Source organism: Anguilla rostrata, chromosome 1 (assembly GCF_018555375.3).
Source record: "Anguilla rostrata isolate EN2019 chromosome 1, ASM1855537v3, whole genome shotgun sequence".
Classification (NCBI taxonomy): domain Eukaryota; kingdom Metazoa; phylum Chordata; class Actinopteri; order Anguilliformes; family Anguillidae; genus Anguilla; species Anguilla rostrata.
The window spans coordinates 46,187,760-46,205,357 of NC_057933.1; the positions used below are offsets into that span (position 1 = coordinate 46,187,760).

The 17,598-nt window shown below is 41.7% G+C and overlaps 1 protein-coding gene across 3 annotated transcripts in view; it reads left to right on the plus strand.

Moving 5' to 3' along the window:
- The window catches only part of col14a1a (collagen, type XIV, alpha 1a), a 112,414-nt gene continuing 94,816 nt past the window's right edge, over positions 1 to 17,598 (plus strand). The window contains exons 1-5 of one of the 3 annotated variants that reach the window (XM_064338364.1): positions 1 to 278; positions 2,190 to 2,314; positions 6,064 to 6,180; positions 12,095 to 12,238; positions 13,685 to 13,774. In XM_064338364.1, the coding sequence (XP_064194434.1) occupies positions 2,224 to 2,314; positions 6,064 to 6,180; positions 12,095 to 12,238; positions 13,685 to 13,774 (442 nt within the window). In that variant the 5' untranslated portion in view covers positions 1 to 278; positions 2,190 to 2,223. The remainder of the gene's footprint in view (positions 279 to 2,189; positions 2,315 to 6,063; positions 6,181 to 12,094; positions 12,239 to 13,684; positions 13,775 to 17,598) is intronic. The other 2 variants (XM_064338356.1, XM_064338372.1) reach the window with 2 other exon arrangements.

A 17,598-nucleotide genomic window follows, 5' to 3' on the forward strand; every position in this document is an offset into this window, starting at 1 on the left:
TGCCTCGCAGGAGTTGAGATTTCTCCTCAGCAGCTCGTCCCATCCTTTTCAATTGGTTGACTGTGCTTTTTTCCTTCCTCTGTTCGCACTAAACGAGATGAAGGATTGAATAGCTAGAGGGATGGGTGAATAACGCGAAAGAAACACCCACATTCGGCTCAAGTCTGGACTGACGGAGAGAGGGAGCTGGGAGAGTGGCCGGGGAAGGCAGTCACACTCAAGGGTGCTCTGAGGATCCGCTGGGAGGAAATACAGCGTAACAGTACATGCTCTGAAAGGTATTGCAGGATGCTGTCCTTATTTTTGCAGCACATAGCCTATCATTCATAGATAATATGAAAAGTGGTGTATAATTGAAAAGCTTGATTTTCAATGAATATGACTTGAGGTATTATGTATGCAACATAAAAAATGAACTAAACAAAAAAATGTATTGTTGAAATTGACATGTGATTTAAAGGTAATATAAAACATAGTTTTTTTGTGTTTATTTATGTTATACTATTTATTTTAGCCATTGCACCTCCGTTAACGTTTATGTTTTTATCTATTCAGTGTTGATGAAACTGAGGAGGGAAAGTGCGCAAAAAGCAAATATGTACATGCTTTTTATAACCTATATTAACATTTAAATCATTCATATGACTGCAATAGTTTCAGACTTTTGCAAAAACTTAAAATCCCTTTTAACTAGCCTATCTTGTCGGTAATTAAAGCGAGCAGTAGGCTACATTCATTAATTACAGCGATGGTCTTCATTTATGCTAACTTAAAGCACATTGACAGTAATGTCACTATGGCGACAGTTCGCCTTGAAATAAATGTTTGTTGTCGATCTGAGCTACAACGCTGCTAAAGGGGTCTATTGATGTGGAAATATGGAAGATTTAGGACTTGGTTTGATCGTATTCCGCTCAGGATTAGAACTGTCTTTTCAAGCGGCAATTTTCTACATGACTGAAACCTAAATGTCTGGTGTCAACGTGTTAGTCATCTTCTTTGATTTAGGGTAGTCCAGCAGGGGTTAAAAACTTTGCTTGGGATATTGATCGCGAGTGAACTTGTTTAGTAGATTTATCGGAGCTATGAATACATAAGGAAGAATAGGAAGGCACAGGAAAAACTTTTAACCTAATAAATTGCTGTTTTTGCGTGCATACAGGTTTTTTATTCGAATAGCCTTGTACGGGGTTGGACATTTAATTCCAGAAATAAATTTCGACCTTTGAACATGGGCCTAAAACGTATGTGTTTTGTAACTGGATATTATGCTGCACTTCTGTAATACTACTACTACTACTACTACTACTAATAATAATAATAATTATTATTATTATTATTATAACAACCAGTTAACTGACATTTTCATGTCCATTTTCTTAGCCAAGAAGAAAGTACGAGATGTCATTTTCTCATTTATCCCATAGGTATCCACCTGGATAATGTGAGATTTGTTCTACCCCTATTCTGGTCTGATCAAAAAGATGGCTTTAGCTAAGAAACAAGTTCCAGTATATTTTGATGAGAATTATTTGATTAATATCGTGATGCTATCATTATTCAGCTGTAGGATACATACATTAAAAACATATCATAGCCTAATCTACTCCATGAAATGTAAAAATATATATTTTTAAATATGTCCTCTGACTGAAAGGGAAGGAATCAGTTTTCAGTCTACTTGTTTTATTTGTCCAAGTCTCGCCAAACGTTTCCCATGCTCAGCACAGGAAATATTTCACATTATTCTAGAGGGGCTCCAAGTCATGTACAGGGGCTCTTCAGTCCCCCATTAATCTCTATCTAATTGCTGCTGCTGCTGCATACTCACATTTTCTAAAGGTCTAGAAGCCTCAGGACTGTGAGAGGAATGTGGCCAGGCTTTTCCAGTATCTGATTGTGCTGCTTCAGCTACAATTAATCCACTCGCTTACTTCAATACCCCGTTGAATAGATGACAAGGGTTACATTGGTCTGGTTGTCCTCACTCTCAATATACAGAAGCAGCCTGCGGGATCCTGTCCTTCAAAGTTGAACAAAGTCAGTACTGTTCCTGTCTCGGAAGAACTTGCTCCTTCCACCCCCTCTCCCTGGAACCCCCCCCCCCCCCTTTCCCAACCCGCTTCTCAGACACACTTGTTCAAGCGTTATTCACGATACGTGCTTGAAGTGTCTTTCTGTCTCTCCAGGTGTCTCAGGAGCTTCACCTACACGATTGTAAGGATGCAGGTTTTGGAACGGGGGAGCAGGATGTGCTGGCCGCTGGCCTTTCTGGCACTTTCAGCCCTTTTTACCCCCCCAGTCGAGGGGCAAGGTAAATAACACCCCGGGTCTTGAATCCCTCGCTGTTTCTTTTGGTGTTTCTTTGTTCCCCCATGTTCAGGTTTGGTTAAAGCTTACAGCTACCCATGTTTCATCCGTGTTACGTGTGTCCTTTCCACCTTCACTCATGTTCTAATGTTTGCACGCTGTTCACAAATGTTTCAGACATGATACGTTTAATGTCTATTGTTACGTCATGTGGTGGTGCAAGCGGTTGCACACAAATTTAAGAGGATGAATGTGAGGTATTGGTTTGCCTCGGTTGGCCTTGGTTTGCCCATCCTGTGCCATGTGGTAACTGAGGAAAACCTGGAGAAGGGACATGGACCGGGAGGCCAGACGGTCCCGGTGTGAAACGTGTAGGAATCAGAAGTTACAGCTCCCTGGGGACTGCGTTTATTTGGCCTCTTTGGCTGAAGGAGGTTCGCATTCCTTTCTGAACCTCCACTGAAGTGAACCTGATGGTGTGTGCAGGTGTGAACTTCTGGCCAGGGGAGGATTTTCTTCCCCCTGTGAACAGGACATCCCGGGGGATTACAGGGATTTCTCTGAAGAGGGCAGGTGGTTACACGCCGCCTCATCTCCTGGTTACAGCACCTTTTCCACCTGCTGCCTGGGCAAAGCCGGCAGCGTCTGTGCTACTTTCCGTCCGGTGCTCCCCGACCCCCCCCCCTTCCATCTGGAAATGCAAATTCAAACTACTAGTGTTGGTTTCAGCCATCATTGGTTTGCGGTTGGCACAGAGGGACTTCCTGCACAGCCATTACATTGTACAATGTGTTTTCTGCCTAGCATGCAACTTCCATAACCATGATTCAAATGCTACTTTGTGTTCCAGTCATATGACATTCTTTATATTGAGGTAAATATTTACTCAAGGTTTGTAATATTGTGCTGTATGGGAAATGATCTGATGTATTGCCCACTTTGGAGAACGCATTTATTAAATGGTACACAAACGGCTGGCAATGCCACTGGCAAATGTAGCCCCACAATTTAGTGAATGCTTAGCATCAGCCAGGAAAGAAGGGTTTTCATTGACAAGGTCCTGCTTGTCTCATTAGACTCCAGCAACTCCTCTTGTTGGCCGTTTAACCTTTCACCTATTAGAAAATTGTGGATAAAAATTTTTCAGAAAAATAAACAAGATTTATATTTAATGTTGGGCGCAGGGCAAATCAGGATTATTTGAATTGGGATCTTTCAATTTAGTTGATGCAACAGGGTTTTGATTTGTTAAAATGTAAATTATCCTCCCCAATTAAACATTTTGCAGAATAAATTTAAACTGAAGCGGACTAACATGGTAAAAAGAAGCCATTACACATACTAGGCACAGAGTCTGTATTAAAGATGAGGCTGTATTCTACCCAGGTCATTTTATTTGATAGATAGTTACATGTCCACATATTCCTGGGTCCAAACAAAGATGCATTTTACAGTTCCTGACTTCCCTTTGTGCTCAGGTGGGAGACTCACTTTTTTGCATCACACCACTTGGGTGAACATTCTTGTCACAGTCTTTCCACGGTTTGATCCACAAGGACTTTAATATTTTAACATCTACAGCAGCTCCACCAGTATAGGTTAAAGACACAGAAATACAGGCCCGAGCCATGTAAGTTAGTGGAAGAATTGTGATTAAAAAAGAGAATCTGACGGATCTAGGGTAATTGGGAACCTCCAATTTAGAGGTGTCTTCGAGGGGATGCGGGATAACCACATGAAAGACCCTCAGAGATTTGTTACATTTTTGTATCTTATACATAATACAGGACCTCCTGCATGTATCCTTTAAGTGGCGAGTCAGTGCATGACACTGTGAAGCTGTTATGACAGAAACATTTCACTAAATTGTCATCCGGGGCACATTGGCATTAATTTGCCAGGGGAGTGCTGGGTAACAGTGAGTGGTGAAAAAATGGACATGCCCTGAGAAAATCTTTTAAAAGACCAGCCGGCGTAGCTCTTGGTCTAAGCGCTGTTTCGTTGTGTGTCCGGGAATCCTTTTCCGCACGTCGAGCAAATGGATGTAATGTGTTCGTCTTCATTATTAATGACTTGCTCGTGGCTCATCGGGTGCCTGACGAATGCCTCGTTGTGTTTGTGGGGCCCGTCGCAGAACAATTTTACATTACACGAATCACGTTTAAGCGAGCTGGAGGAGACCGTTTTCACTGCATTATTACCGCCTTTGCTGTCAACTCGATTCATGTGTAGCCAGTCTACAATTAAGAGCTGAAAGTGCTTAAGGATACAACCAGCCACCCCTGTACCGCCTAACCTCAAATTTCTGTTTTACTTTCCCCGTAAACACATTTTATTTCATTAGATTTTTTTTTCTTGGAGATTGTTTGCTTCAGAGCACCGTTGCCTTAAGACATCTTTCGAAGTGTCGTTGCTGGTGGCAAGCTGCTTTGTGCAAACTAATTTGTGTGCACAGAGATGCACCTGCCCTTCGTAGATCTGAGAGCACAGACCAATACACAGTTCAGTGGACTGAATTTGGATTCAATGTTTCCTTGAGAAGGGAGATCTTGCTCTACAGAAACTAGAGTCCTGCAGGTTTACACATCCCCTATTTCAGGTTGGTGAACTTGATATCATTTTTATAAATGCATATTTTAATCTACCTACTGATATTTAATCTCCAAAAATAGTTTCAAACTACCACTCCCTATGCCTTGTGCCAAACTATAGGCTTTTTACATACCTACGCTCCCCCAACTTATGCCACCAGTTCTTACTCGCTGCCAGACCTTTATAACATATACTGTACTGTATCTCTTTCCATACTTTAATTTATGGGAGTGCAAGACAAAGTGTAGGTATGTAAAATACTTTGGTACCATTCTGCACAGTTAGTGGCAACTCATGAAGACACAAACCTTTGTGTTTGTGAGACTGTTTGTAGTATTTAGTTAAAACTTCATTTTCATTTCTTCTTTGAACTGCTGGAATGCGATAGTGTTGGTGCCGGTGATGCATTCATTAGTTGAACTAATGTAGAAACCAAGAGGAATGGTGACTGTGGTTTGCTCTTACTGTAGATTATGTAGCTCTCTTTCTCTTTTCATTGGCAGGAATAGACTTCTGACACTATTCCTGAACTTTCTTCTGTTGGGTCTGTTGGGAAGAAAAAGTCACATTCTCTTTTTTTAAAGGCTTCCCTCCTGACCTTGTCATGTCATACACTTCTCTACTGTAGATGCAGGGTATAAAGCTGCTCTCAATTTCCAATGTACTTTAATCACTGCAAAATATGTTTCAGAGACCCCCCCACCCCACCCCGCCCCACCTCCATCCCACCACCATTCCACCCCCATCACCAGTGCATTCTGTCCTGGTCTTTAGAGACATCAAACATCAAAGATTTCCTAAAATAACATCTGATACTCTCCTGCCCTCACAGGAAATGGAGCTGTTGTCATTGGCACACACAATCCCTCTTACTGTACTAAATGACTCCAAGAGGAGAAAGAGAATGTGATTTTGCTTTCTGTGTAACAACTATGACATCCATTTTGTCTGCGTCTATATTTCTGTGTGTGTCAACACTGTTTTCATTTGTGGGAGCTCTGTGGACTTCTGTCTCTGTATTTGTGTCATTAACCTTACTAATGTCTTGCGGTTTGCCTAACACTGGGGAATGATCCTGGACATACAATATTTATTTATATACAGCCTTCACAGAATTAACCACACATTAACTTGAGACCTTTCTTCTGATTTTTTTTCCAGTGTCAAATCCACGAAGACTACGTTTTAAAGTTGTGGGCAAGAGCAAATTGCTTGTGGCATGGAAAGAGCCAAGAGGAGATTTTGAAAGCTACAGATTTATCTATACCTCTGAGCCAGGTAAGGCAGAAACCTCACTCACTCAGTTTCTTTCTAGGTGTCAAAATGTGTACTCCACAAAGTAGCTTCCACTTCAGTCCGGACAGCTAACTGCTCAATGAGCTCTCGTTGAGCGACGCGCGACAGATTTCTGACCTACCTTTCAGGTCACTGGTCAACATAATTCCTGTTCTGTCATCATGCCCAGCAGGCAAGCCCAAGCCCTGTACAGTCTTACACATTCTATCTGACGCAAAGGAATGCTGTTGAAAATTACAGCGTGGGTATCAGACAGAACAATGGCCTCCACCAAGAGTTAACATTTACCATTCCAGACTTTTGAGAGAGTCAATATTTTCTAACAAATCCCCACAGCAAACTGGGGTCAAAGAAAGAGTAAGAGGGGGCCATTTTGGAAAGATCTGGTAACTGATAACTGATACTCGTGTAGACAGAGCTCAGTCAGAAACCTTTTCTAGATGAGAAGCTTTGAGTGCTTTAGGTGGCTATTTGCGATTGGTATGCTTATCCTTTAGTCAAACACTGAGATCTGACTTGACAGAGAACAATAGATGCGTAAGTGCAATCTGCCGTCTCAGTTTTCTCCTCCCAGAATTCCATGCTCCAACTTGGTGCACATATGCCAAAGCTCAAAGCAATTTTGACAGTAAAATTTTATGCACACTTGTACTCTGATAATAAGCACTCAACTCCAGTACACTGTGTTGATTTTTCTTTTAAAATGGAAAAGTGGATCTACCTTTGGAGATATCTTTCATTTCTGTAAACACAGAACCGTCTCCACTGTCTCCGTTTATATGGGCTAGAAGGGTGAATGGCTGTGGGTCTTTTTGTTTATGTTGTTTGTTCTGAGTGAGTCACTGACACAAGGAAAGGTGCTGCTACTGTATTTTGCCTGAAGTAGGGAAATATCTAAATGAGACCATTTTCAGATACTGATACTGCTTGCCTGAACAGTGGCCAAATGCTACTGCAGTTGCTGGCACGACGAGTTAAATAAGTGAGCAAAATAAATACATAAATAAATAAAATGCAGGGCATTCAAAAATGGAAGCCCATCTCTCCTACCTTTGTGCTTCAGTAAGGGTGTTTCCCCTGCATCGGCAACACCCAAGCAACCCTGTTGCACTGCTGGTATCAGGCTTGGTGAGCGCATCTCATTAATCTCATTAACCCTCGTTTTTGTATTGAGTCAAATTTACTTTGTTTCAAACGTTCAGTATACAAGGAATGATTCTTTTGAGAGCTGTATTTTAAAAACCAGTGACTAGATCAGTGAAAATTTGCTTTTTGTTTTGTGTTTCTGTTTGTTGTTCATCATCTGTATTTGCTTTATGTCTTTTTTGCCAATATGATTTCTTTGAATATAATAAGATACAGATAAAAAAATAAGGGGAATGTCAATTCAAAACCATGAATATCAATAATCCTCTGCATGAAAACTTTGTTTCATTTTAATTTTTCAAAGATAAGCATGATTTATGCCCCCATATCTTCATTATTGTGAATTTATTTGAATAACATCTTTATCACAAAAAATGAATGACACTTTCATTGTTAAATGTGATCTAGCACTAGCAGATTTGGTTACCATTAACAATATACTGTTAAATACAAACGTATTGGGACAGTGACATAATCTTTGTCATTTTGGCTCTGTACTCCAGCACATTGGATTTGAAATAAAACAAAAAAGTGCAGACTGACAGCTTTAATTTGAGGGCATTCACATCCATATTGGGTGATCTACAGTATGTAGGAATTCCAGTCCTCCAATGTACATAGTCCTGGCTGCTCAGCTGTCTCTTTGTCAGCTGTGTGTCTGCATCATTAGCTCATGCAAAAGAAAGCTAACAAAAACTTTAAAGTTGATTCTAGGTGTGGAATTTGCATTTGGAGTTTGTTGCTGTTGTCTGTCAACATGAATACATCTACAGCATCTACAGTAATTGTCAATGCTAGTAAAGCAGGCCATCGTGAGGCTTAAAACTGAATAAATCAATCAGACACCTTGCCTAGACATTGCATGTGTGAAATCAACTGTTTGATTCATTGTTAGGACGCAAGAATGCACTGGTGAGCTTAGCAATAACACACAGCCTGGTAGACCATGGAAGACCATTGTAGTGGATGACCAAAGAATACTTTCATTTGTGAAGAAAAACCCCTTTTCAACTTTTAAACAGATCAAGAACACTCTCCAGGATGTAGGCATACATGTATCAAAGACTACCATAAAAGAGAAAGCTATACCAGCATAACCTCAGATGGTTCAACACAAGATGCAAACCACTGGTAAGCATCAAGAACAGAACAGCCAGATGAGACAAGTATTAACATGTACCAAAGTGATGGTAAGAGGAAAGTGTGAAAAAAGAAAAGAACTGCTGATCCATAGCACCGCTTTCATCTTTGAAACATGGTGGTGGTATTGTTATGGGTTGGACATGTAAGGCTGCCACAGGAACTGGCTTGTCTTCATTGATGATGTGACTGCTGACAGCTGCAGGAGGGTGAATTCAGAAATATCTGCTCAGACCCAATCAACCCTCAGAACTCACTGAATGGGGCTTCACCTTGCTGCAGGACAATGACCACAAACATACTGTTAGAGCAGCCAAAGAGTTTTTCAGGGCCAAAGAGTGGAATGTTCTTGACCGGCTAAGTCAATCACCCGTCTTGTATCCTAGTGAACATGCATTTCACTTGCTGAAGGCAAGACTGAAGGCAAAACACCCCAGAAACAAACAGGAATTGAATATGGCTGCATAAAGACCTGGCAGAGCCTAACCAGAGAAGGTACCCAGCATCTGGTATCGTCTATGGGTCACAGACTTCAGGCAGTGATCGAATCAAAAAGGATTTGCAACTAGGAAATGAATATAATGACTTAATTTCAATTATATTAAGTTGTCCCATTGCTTTTGCTCTGCTAAAATGGAGGAACTATTCGTAAAAAATGGCTGTAATTATAAGGATCACTCAATTTGGATGCAAATACCCTCAAATTAAAGCTTACTGTCTCCACTTTAACCTCATATTGATTGTTTTATTTCAGATCCAATGTGCATGAGTACAGAGCCAAAACAACAAAAAATTGTGTCAATGTCCCAATGCTTTTGTTTTTAACCGTATATTGTTTATATTGGAATTTTGATAAAGATAACATACTGTATATTGAATAGATTTGCATAAAATAATACTATTTCTTTAAAATCCCAATTATGTCCTGTGTATATTTGACCCAGGCTAACAGTTTCACAGGTGCTAATAAGTAAACAGAACACAAGGGTTAAGCACTTCTGTACATGTAACAGCCTAATTCATATTCCTGAAACCTCTCCCACTTTACTCCCTTGACCTTTGAAGTTTTAGACTTTCAAATTTTACATCTTAATTCCAATGATGGAGAAAGGTTGGCATTTACATTGGCATATGCATCTTGCTTTAAAGATAATTCACAATATTTCAATCAAAGTGGGGTGGCACGGTGGTGCAGTGGGTAGTACTGTTGCCTCACAGAAAGAAAGCCTTTGGTTTCTCTGGTTAACTCCCACATGCATCTTAGGTTAATTGGAGAGGACTTGCCCCTATGTGTGTATGCGAGTGAATGGTGTTCAATGGGCTGGTGATATCCTGGGTGTATTCCTTCCTTTCACCCAATGCATGCTGGGATATGCTCCAGCACCTCCCACGACCATGACCAGGAATAAGCGAGTAGAGATAATAGATGGATGTATGAATCAAAGTGAAAACAAACTGAAGACTGCATATTTTGTGTTCTGCTGCCCAAGATAACTTTGAAAAGTGATAGGAAAAGGTCAGGAGACACTTTCTTTAAAGCTGGATTTTCATTTATTTCTAGAAACAGAAGAGTGCACCAAGCAAGCCTGTAGACAGCTGAATAGAAATAGATGACATGCTTAGCGCTGCTTGAATGGTTCTTGTTTACTGGTTGTGTATCCTTTGGAGGATATTTTTGACTCTTTTCTTCTTTTATAATACAGGTCAGAAAGTTTCTGTTTGAATTTACTTAAATACTTACCCGGTTTACCTAATCCACACACTGAATAATCACAAAACTTGATTTATTTTTTTACATTTCAGCTTAAGGCGGGTTTTCTGAAATTAGCTTGTCGGTCAAAGATTTATTTTTTCCTGTCCAGTAAGTCCTGCCTTGCCAAGTGCTCTGGCCTGCTTTGTGAGTTGATTTGCGCCATACATTGTTGCTGAATTAATGGCTTGTGCAGTCGCCCTATGAAACCTGCCTTGTTCTGCAGCGCACCTTCTTGGTCCTGCTAACCTTGGATCCTGACTGCGTGGCTGTACTGCGAAAATCTTGCTGATGAGGCAGGATCTCCTCTCCAGCAGCCGATTGCCACAGCCTCTGCTTTTAAATCACTCTAATTGGTCAATAATCAGAGTGGTCTGAACAGTTTTATTGCCGAGGGTTTGAAAATGAATCCCCCTTTATGGACTGATCCTCCACCCACCCCCACGTCCCTGTCCTGGATGAAAAAGAAGTGCATGTGAGGTTGACTTCTACCGACTGGCTTTAAAGTTTGGGCTATGTGGGAAGTGTTTTTGAAGGTTATTCAGCATCTTTGTCTGCAAATCAAGTCCTAGCATGCAAACTGAGAGGAAGTGCCCGATGATTTTTTTTTTTCACTTGCCGAGATTGGTAGACTGCCTCTGGTTTGACAGCCATTGTGTTTCCTCCTGAATTCTCTGCCTGTCTGTAATACAGCAGCAGAATTTATACCCTTAACATCATATTTCAAACTCCCCTGCAACAAAATGAAGTATTTATGATGTTCATTTCCTCAGTATTGCAACAAAAAAACTTCTGTAATATTAGATGAAAAACTTTACCAAAAATCATGACTGCTCAATATTTAAAACACAGCATCACAAGATGTCCATGGTTCTGGCAGGGTGTACAGCCCACAGGGTATGGTTGGCAGTACTGTAAGTGATCCATCGTAATAACCTGCCATGGCTAAGTGTTAGATCTGGATCAGTGTAGAGTGACTGGATTAGTGGGACACAGTCTAAGAACCGCTGGTCTGCAAATAGCCATGAAACAATGAGATGGGATGAAGCTTGGACACTGAAATAAGTTAGACATCATAGGAATGAAGGCAGGAAGATTTCAGAAGTGATTTGTGTATTTATGAACCATTTTATTATATATCTAAGGCTGTTTCCAAAATCAAGTATCAGACCGGCTTTTGGTTCTGTGCCTGGTAGCCTTGAAAGTTGTGGTGGTAATGAATCGTCTGGTCTTAGGCTTACACATCTTTGGTAATGATCTAAAAGAGCAATATTTAAAAGATGGCCTCTCCTCTTTTTTTTTTTTTTTTAATTTCACAATTTTTACAAAAAAGATTCCAAACCGGTTTCCAGGCCTTAAAGTTAACAAGTTGCCATGAGAAGATAAAACTCTTGAATTTAAACATTCTGCATATATGTTCTTCACTCTGTGCTAGTACATGTTGCGGTTCTTGGGAGGGTTTCATTGTGTTCTTTTATCTTACGAGGAAGTGCAGAGAAATAGTGGATTTTAATGAGGGAAGGTTGTCTTCATTGATGATGTAATAAAACTGAAGCAGGTGTGTTTTTAACAGGGCTGTACTTTAATTTGTTCCCTCCAGCAGATGCATAGCTGATATGGGGACCTTGTATGAATGGAGATTGTTTATTGCTTTACCGCCCCCCTCCACCCCATGTCAACACACCCGCAAACCCTCAAGTGTTTTCCACCTACAGAAGTCCTGACATTACAGCACTCCACACCAAAAGCTTGAATTTAAAACCTCTGGGACCTGAATCTGAAATGACTTTGAGGATTGTGTTGGTGTGTGTGTGAAAATGGCAGGAGAACATCACCATTTTTCCTCCTTTCCGTTTTCAGGTGGAGAGGAAACTGAGTTGCAGATCTCCAAAGGTGAAAACAAAGCAGTAATACAGGATTTCAGTCCTGATAAGGAGTACACAGTCAAAGTCATTGCTGTGAAAGGTGACAGGGAAAGCAGAGCTCTGAAGGGGAAATATGCAGGTGAGTTGATCCTGCTTCCTGGTTGTGTATTTTTGTGAGTGTTCTTTACAACTATGCAGTGACAATGATGAGGCATAAAAGTTTTTTGCGACAGTGTATAGCATCATTTTAAACAGTGCACAGCAAAGCTTAACAAGAATGTGCAAACTCACAAGCAATGACATTATAGCCACTTTTAGTATTAATATGATGCATATCCATATTTATCTCTGAAAATAAGGCGCAAATGTGTTCATTCTGATATTCTTGGCCCAGAATTCCCAATGGGACTAGATTCTGTTTCATACTGCAGGGAAATGTTTGACAAGTCCTTATGAATAGGAACCATTGCTACCCTTCCCTCAGGGGAATAGCAAACACCATCTTGAAAAGCATCCTTTAGAATATCAAACAATCAGGGCAAAGCCAAGGTTTGGGTATAAAGGTCAGGAAAATTGTTTTTACTTTTGCGTTTACTACTTTTACATTTTGTGATTACGGAAACTGTCACATATAGTCAGTGTCATACCAAAAACTTGTTTGCCCTTTTTTGGGAGGGGGTGGTTTTGCACACACATCAAAAGTTCTCATCCAGTTTTATGTACTTTAATGTCTCATATCAGTCATAGCAACAACTCCATGTGACAAAAGCACAATAAACCAAATAATAGATGGGTTTTGATCAAATTATTGTATATGCAGTGCATTATCAGGCTATTGCACAACACCAGCATTATGACTGGTAGCATAAATCTATAAGTGGTGTAATTAACCATACATTTGCAGTAAATTATAGAAAACAGTAACTGACAACTGGGAATTAACATCAACATTTAAATATTGGGTTTAAGTACCAATAGTCATTTAAGTAGCGAAAGTTTAATCGCAAGTGTTGTTTTACGCTGATGCGTTTCAGATATCCTTTACAATGAGCATACTTATAGTCAGATCTCATGATAGTAATTAACTTAATGAACAGCATTTATATAGAACAGTTTACTGATCTAAAGAGCTTCAAATGGTCAGGCTTTGTTACTAATCTCAACCATTACCAATAAGTAGCACCCCCTAGATGATGCACAGCAGCCATCTTTATGCAAAAGCACTCCCCAGACCTCAGCTTCCCTAAAACATCTTATTTAGCCAATAAAATATGGGGGAAAGGATGCCTTGATTAGGAATTACACAAAGATAGAATGTAGTTCCCTGTTGCAATCCTGACAGGCCACAGTTGGTCAGGGCCTTTGATTACCTTCTAAATGTTTTAAAAACCGAATGCACAGTTTCTCTCTCAGTGCGGGTCTCCTGCTTGTTAGTGGGACCAGGCTGATGGAATACATCCAACCTGCTGACTAATAGGACCAAAGCCAAATTCGGGGGATGGGGAATGGGGCTGTGGGTAGGTAATGGGAGCACAGACGAGGACATCCAAGCCTCACCACTGTCCACATCTTTTGTGCGTTTCAGTCCAAGAGCAGGAGCCAGACGAGGACGTGCAGTCCCAGAAACTGAAGGACCGAACCGAAGGGTCCGAGGATCTCAATGAAATATCGGGAGGTAGGGTGTCACCGGCTCCGTTGCCATGGAAATGCACCCTGACTACCTCAGAACGCTCCCAAGGGAGCGCTTCTTAAAATACTTTCTTGTTATTTAGTTTCAATCTGTTTTTCACTTTTGATGCTACGCTTTATGCGTTGAAATATGAGGGCTGGAAAGAATGCCTCAGCCAAAATCATTATAAAACAACCCCTCATTGCACTGCTGCTGTGTGCTTGAGGTATTTACCATAGTACGCACATTGGTAAGGAGGTCTTAAACCGAATATTCCAATATTAACTTTTCAGGCCGTTCGTGCAACTAGCATCGGCGTTGATAGAAGTATTTGCTAAAACAGTTGTTCTTCGTGTTTAAAAAAATCATTCTCAGAGGCGTTTTCAGCACTTGCTGCGACAATGATCAACGATGTATAGAAGGAAGATGTGTTACTAGTGGCTCTTGAGGTGGCTCTTGAGGAACCCTATTACTGTCCTTTTTGAAGTGAGCTGCATGTGCTCTTGGATTCCAGTGGGATTTCATTTGTCAAACAGATGTGGAGGCTGACCAGAAAAGCAAAATTGTTGTCTTGGTCTGAAAAGAAAACAAAGTCGCATTTCTCAAACACAGCTGTTTGTATCTGTGGTCCCTTCCTGTGTGTAGTTGTGTTGTTTCATAATTAAAATACAGTAGCATGGGCTAGTGATAGCCATTAATTTGTCTGTGCCACGTTGCTAAGCATTCTGGCTACTAATCAGCTGCGGGAGATATCCCTTCTGGATTGTCCTTAAATCTCAAGGCCGGGTCTGGTTTTGAGCCATTCCGTCTGCTTTTTGTCTGGGGGGAGGGGATTGCGGTGTACACACGACCGTGAGTCGGCAGGAGCGATTCTCCAAAGAGACTGCCTCTCTCAGATGTTTTTCTCGCTCTTTAATTTGGACCCCACTGTGTCATCCTCCCAAGTTGTAGGGATTTAGAGGGGCTTCCTTCCTGAAAGCTGAGAGAGCTTACCGTGATATGTCTTTTTTTTTATTCCTCAATTTAACAAACGAGTTGGAGTGCGCGCTGCTACGGCTCGCGTCCTGGCTTGGCAACGCCTGGTTTCGGTGCTGCAAACCTCTTTTAAAAATTTAGACACTAGGGATGCTACTGATGAACAAAGAGCGTATCTCTTCAAGGTTGACTTTTTTTTTAGTCTGTCAATGAGAGCAGGTATCCTCACTGAAGTCGTGGTGCATGAGATTCCGATTTTCGCACTGCAGAGATTTTTTAAAGGCGTATGTAAGCCAAACCGGAGAAGTTCAAATGAGCTTAATTCCAGTTTCCAGTCCAGTGATCCATGTATTAAAGTATTATGTTGTTTTGCCTTTGCACCTTGTCGATGACACAAATTCGTGAGTGGAGGCGTTCTTTGCCGGTTCTGCTTTGCGACATATAGCTGGAGCTTATCAGATTTATTTTTCCGGCTGAAAGACCACCACGCGAAACCGCCATAGCATTATCTCAGTTATCCACACATGGGCGAATGCACAGATTCTCACCGTACGCTGAGAGCTGGACCTGACTACGCTGGAGGAAAATCACACAGCACAGAGCAGACTTGGGTCTCACAGAAAGTACAGGCAGAGGCCTCTCCTGCTGTCGCACACGTGCAGACTGTGCCTCTGTGACTGACGACGGGATGCCCCGAAGTGCTGCTCTGTGTGACAGTGGGTAGGATGCCCCCAAGGTAAGCTGTCGTGCTAAACTGTCTTTCTCAATTGCATGAACACGAGTGCACAAATGGAGGAAATCAGAGACTCTAAATATCAAAGTTCACGCATCATTTTGAGTTCTATTTGAAGAAAAAGTCTGTCAGAAAGGCTGGGAAAAATGGGCTACCAGGCCTGGACACCAAACGGTGGTCCTATCTCTCTCCGGGTTTTTCCCAGCCCTGACACGTAGTGGTGAAGACAAGGGGTGGGGCGGGGGGATACAGTGATTTGTCTGAAAAGGGAGGGACATCAACCCAGGAAGCAATTTGTTTGAAACCCAGTGCTGGTTAAAGCTGCTCCCCGAGCCTGCTTTGTTCAGACCTGTGGCAAGAGCTGGCAGAGGTCAGAGGTCATGTCTGTCACGCACATAAGCGTCTGTAATAGCACAGGAAAAGAGGGGGTGTAATGGGCTTAGCTGACCTCCTTTGTTAGAGGGCAGGACACTCGAGGGGGAAGTGGGACGAGGTTATTACAGAGGAATTCCAGCACCTGCACCCCGTAATCTTCTCCACAGCCACAGGAGGATCTGAGTGTCAGGAGAAATGCGTGATGGATGAAGAACATTTTCCCTGAATTTTTCACATAATTAGCAGTTTCTAACTGAAAGAGTAAAAGCTTGTACGATTATGGATTTCCCTCTTGATTTGTGTTTGGTGTAGTATGAAAATAGGAGGACGTGTGTTGTCTTTAGTTATTGCTGCTTTATTTCCCCCTTATTTGGTGTTCTCCCAGTTTGAAATGGCCACTCCTTTTGGGCCTGTGCAAAACGCCCCCTGCTGGGAAGGGACACGTGAGAACAGGTGTGGGCCAGTCGCTGTTCCTTTCTGAGTCCCATGTGGGAATACTGTACAACTGAGAGCAGTTGGTGAAGGCAGATTGCAGGTCTCAATTGCCAGAGGAGGCGCTATTGAGCAATGAAGTTGGGGATAACCTGAGTAAAATCCTCCTTCCTTGAGTAACAGGATTGCCATTGATGTCCCACAGTGTTCTACACCTGACATGTTTGTGCTCAGGTTCTGTCTGGACTGTAGGCAGCATCAACCCCCTGGAATGTTAACATAGTGTATTTTTATTTTATTATCTATTTTTTTATTATTTTTTTTAAAGGATAGCAGACAGTCCACCCTCCTTTCATATTTTTTGCTTTATTCCAACAGGTAGAAAGCAGATAGTGTAGCAGTTAGACAGACGGCTGCCAGACTGTCTGGGCCACACGTCTGGCCTACACAGTGTATTTTATAATGTTTTATGGATTTTTTTACGCTACTAGATTTTCCTCATTTCGTTTCCCAGTGAAGTGTTAGGCGTGGCATCTTCTTGAGTTATGAAGCCTGCTGAAACATTGGTCTTCTCGGCAGCCCGTAGTAGCAGGCAGAGGCATCTTTCCTCTGGCAGTCGGAAGCCGGAAAAAGTGCGAGCTCTCTATTTCAGGCAGGGAAGCAGCGAGCGCAGTCAACGAAGAAAATATCGATGAACCGAAACAGACCGCTGGCCCCCTTTGACATGCCCGGCGGGCAGAAGTTAAAGCAGAGGAGGATAAAGGACTGTCGTAGGCTCTACACTGAGAGATTCACCTGCATATAAAGCGCCTTCTTCTGAAGGGCTGTCACCGGCGCTGTTTGAATCATATCGAATGTTACGGACAGAACGCCACCTTTGGTAACCGTCAGTCGGTAACCGTGGCAAAGGCGGACAGAATCAGAGCAGTAATCAAATGACAGCTGGTGTCATGGTGACTGGAACTCAATTTACTGTTGCTTCCCATTGCTAATGTGGATAAGGGCAGTGCCTGATAAACCGAGGCTTGCATTTCTCCTGTCAAAGGGTAGATGCTATTGCGTACAAGGTAAAGCTATCTCTGTACAGTTTAAATACTGTTTATCTCCAGGCAATATTCTACTCAACAGCTAAATGAATCAGTAGGGAAATATCATTATTAGTGTTGTCATTAACCCTTTCATGCATGGTGTCTACTACAGTGCAGGATTTTAAAAGTGTCCTCTGCAGGGCTTTCAAAGACTATTTTTAACTAGTCAAACACATTTCTGATCTTCAAACTGCTTGATGGCTTCGACCTCTGCCTACATTTTTACA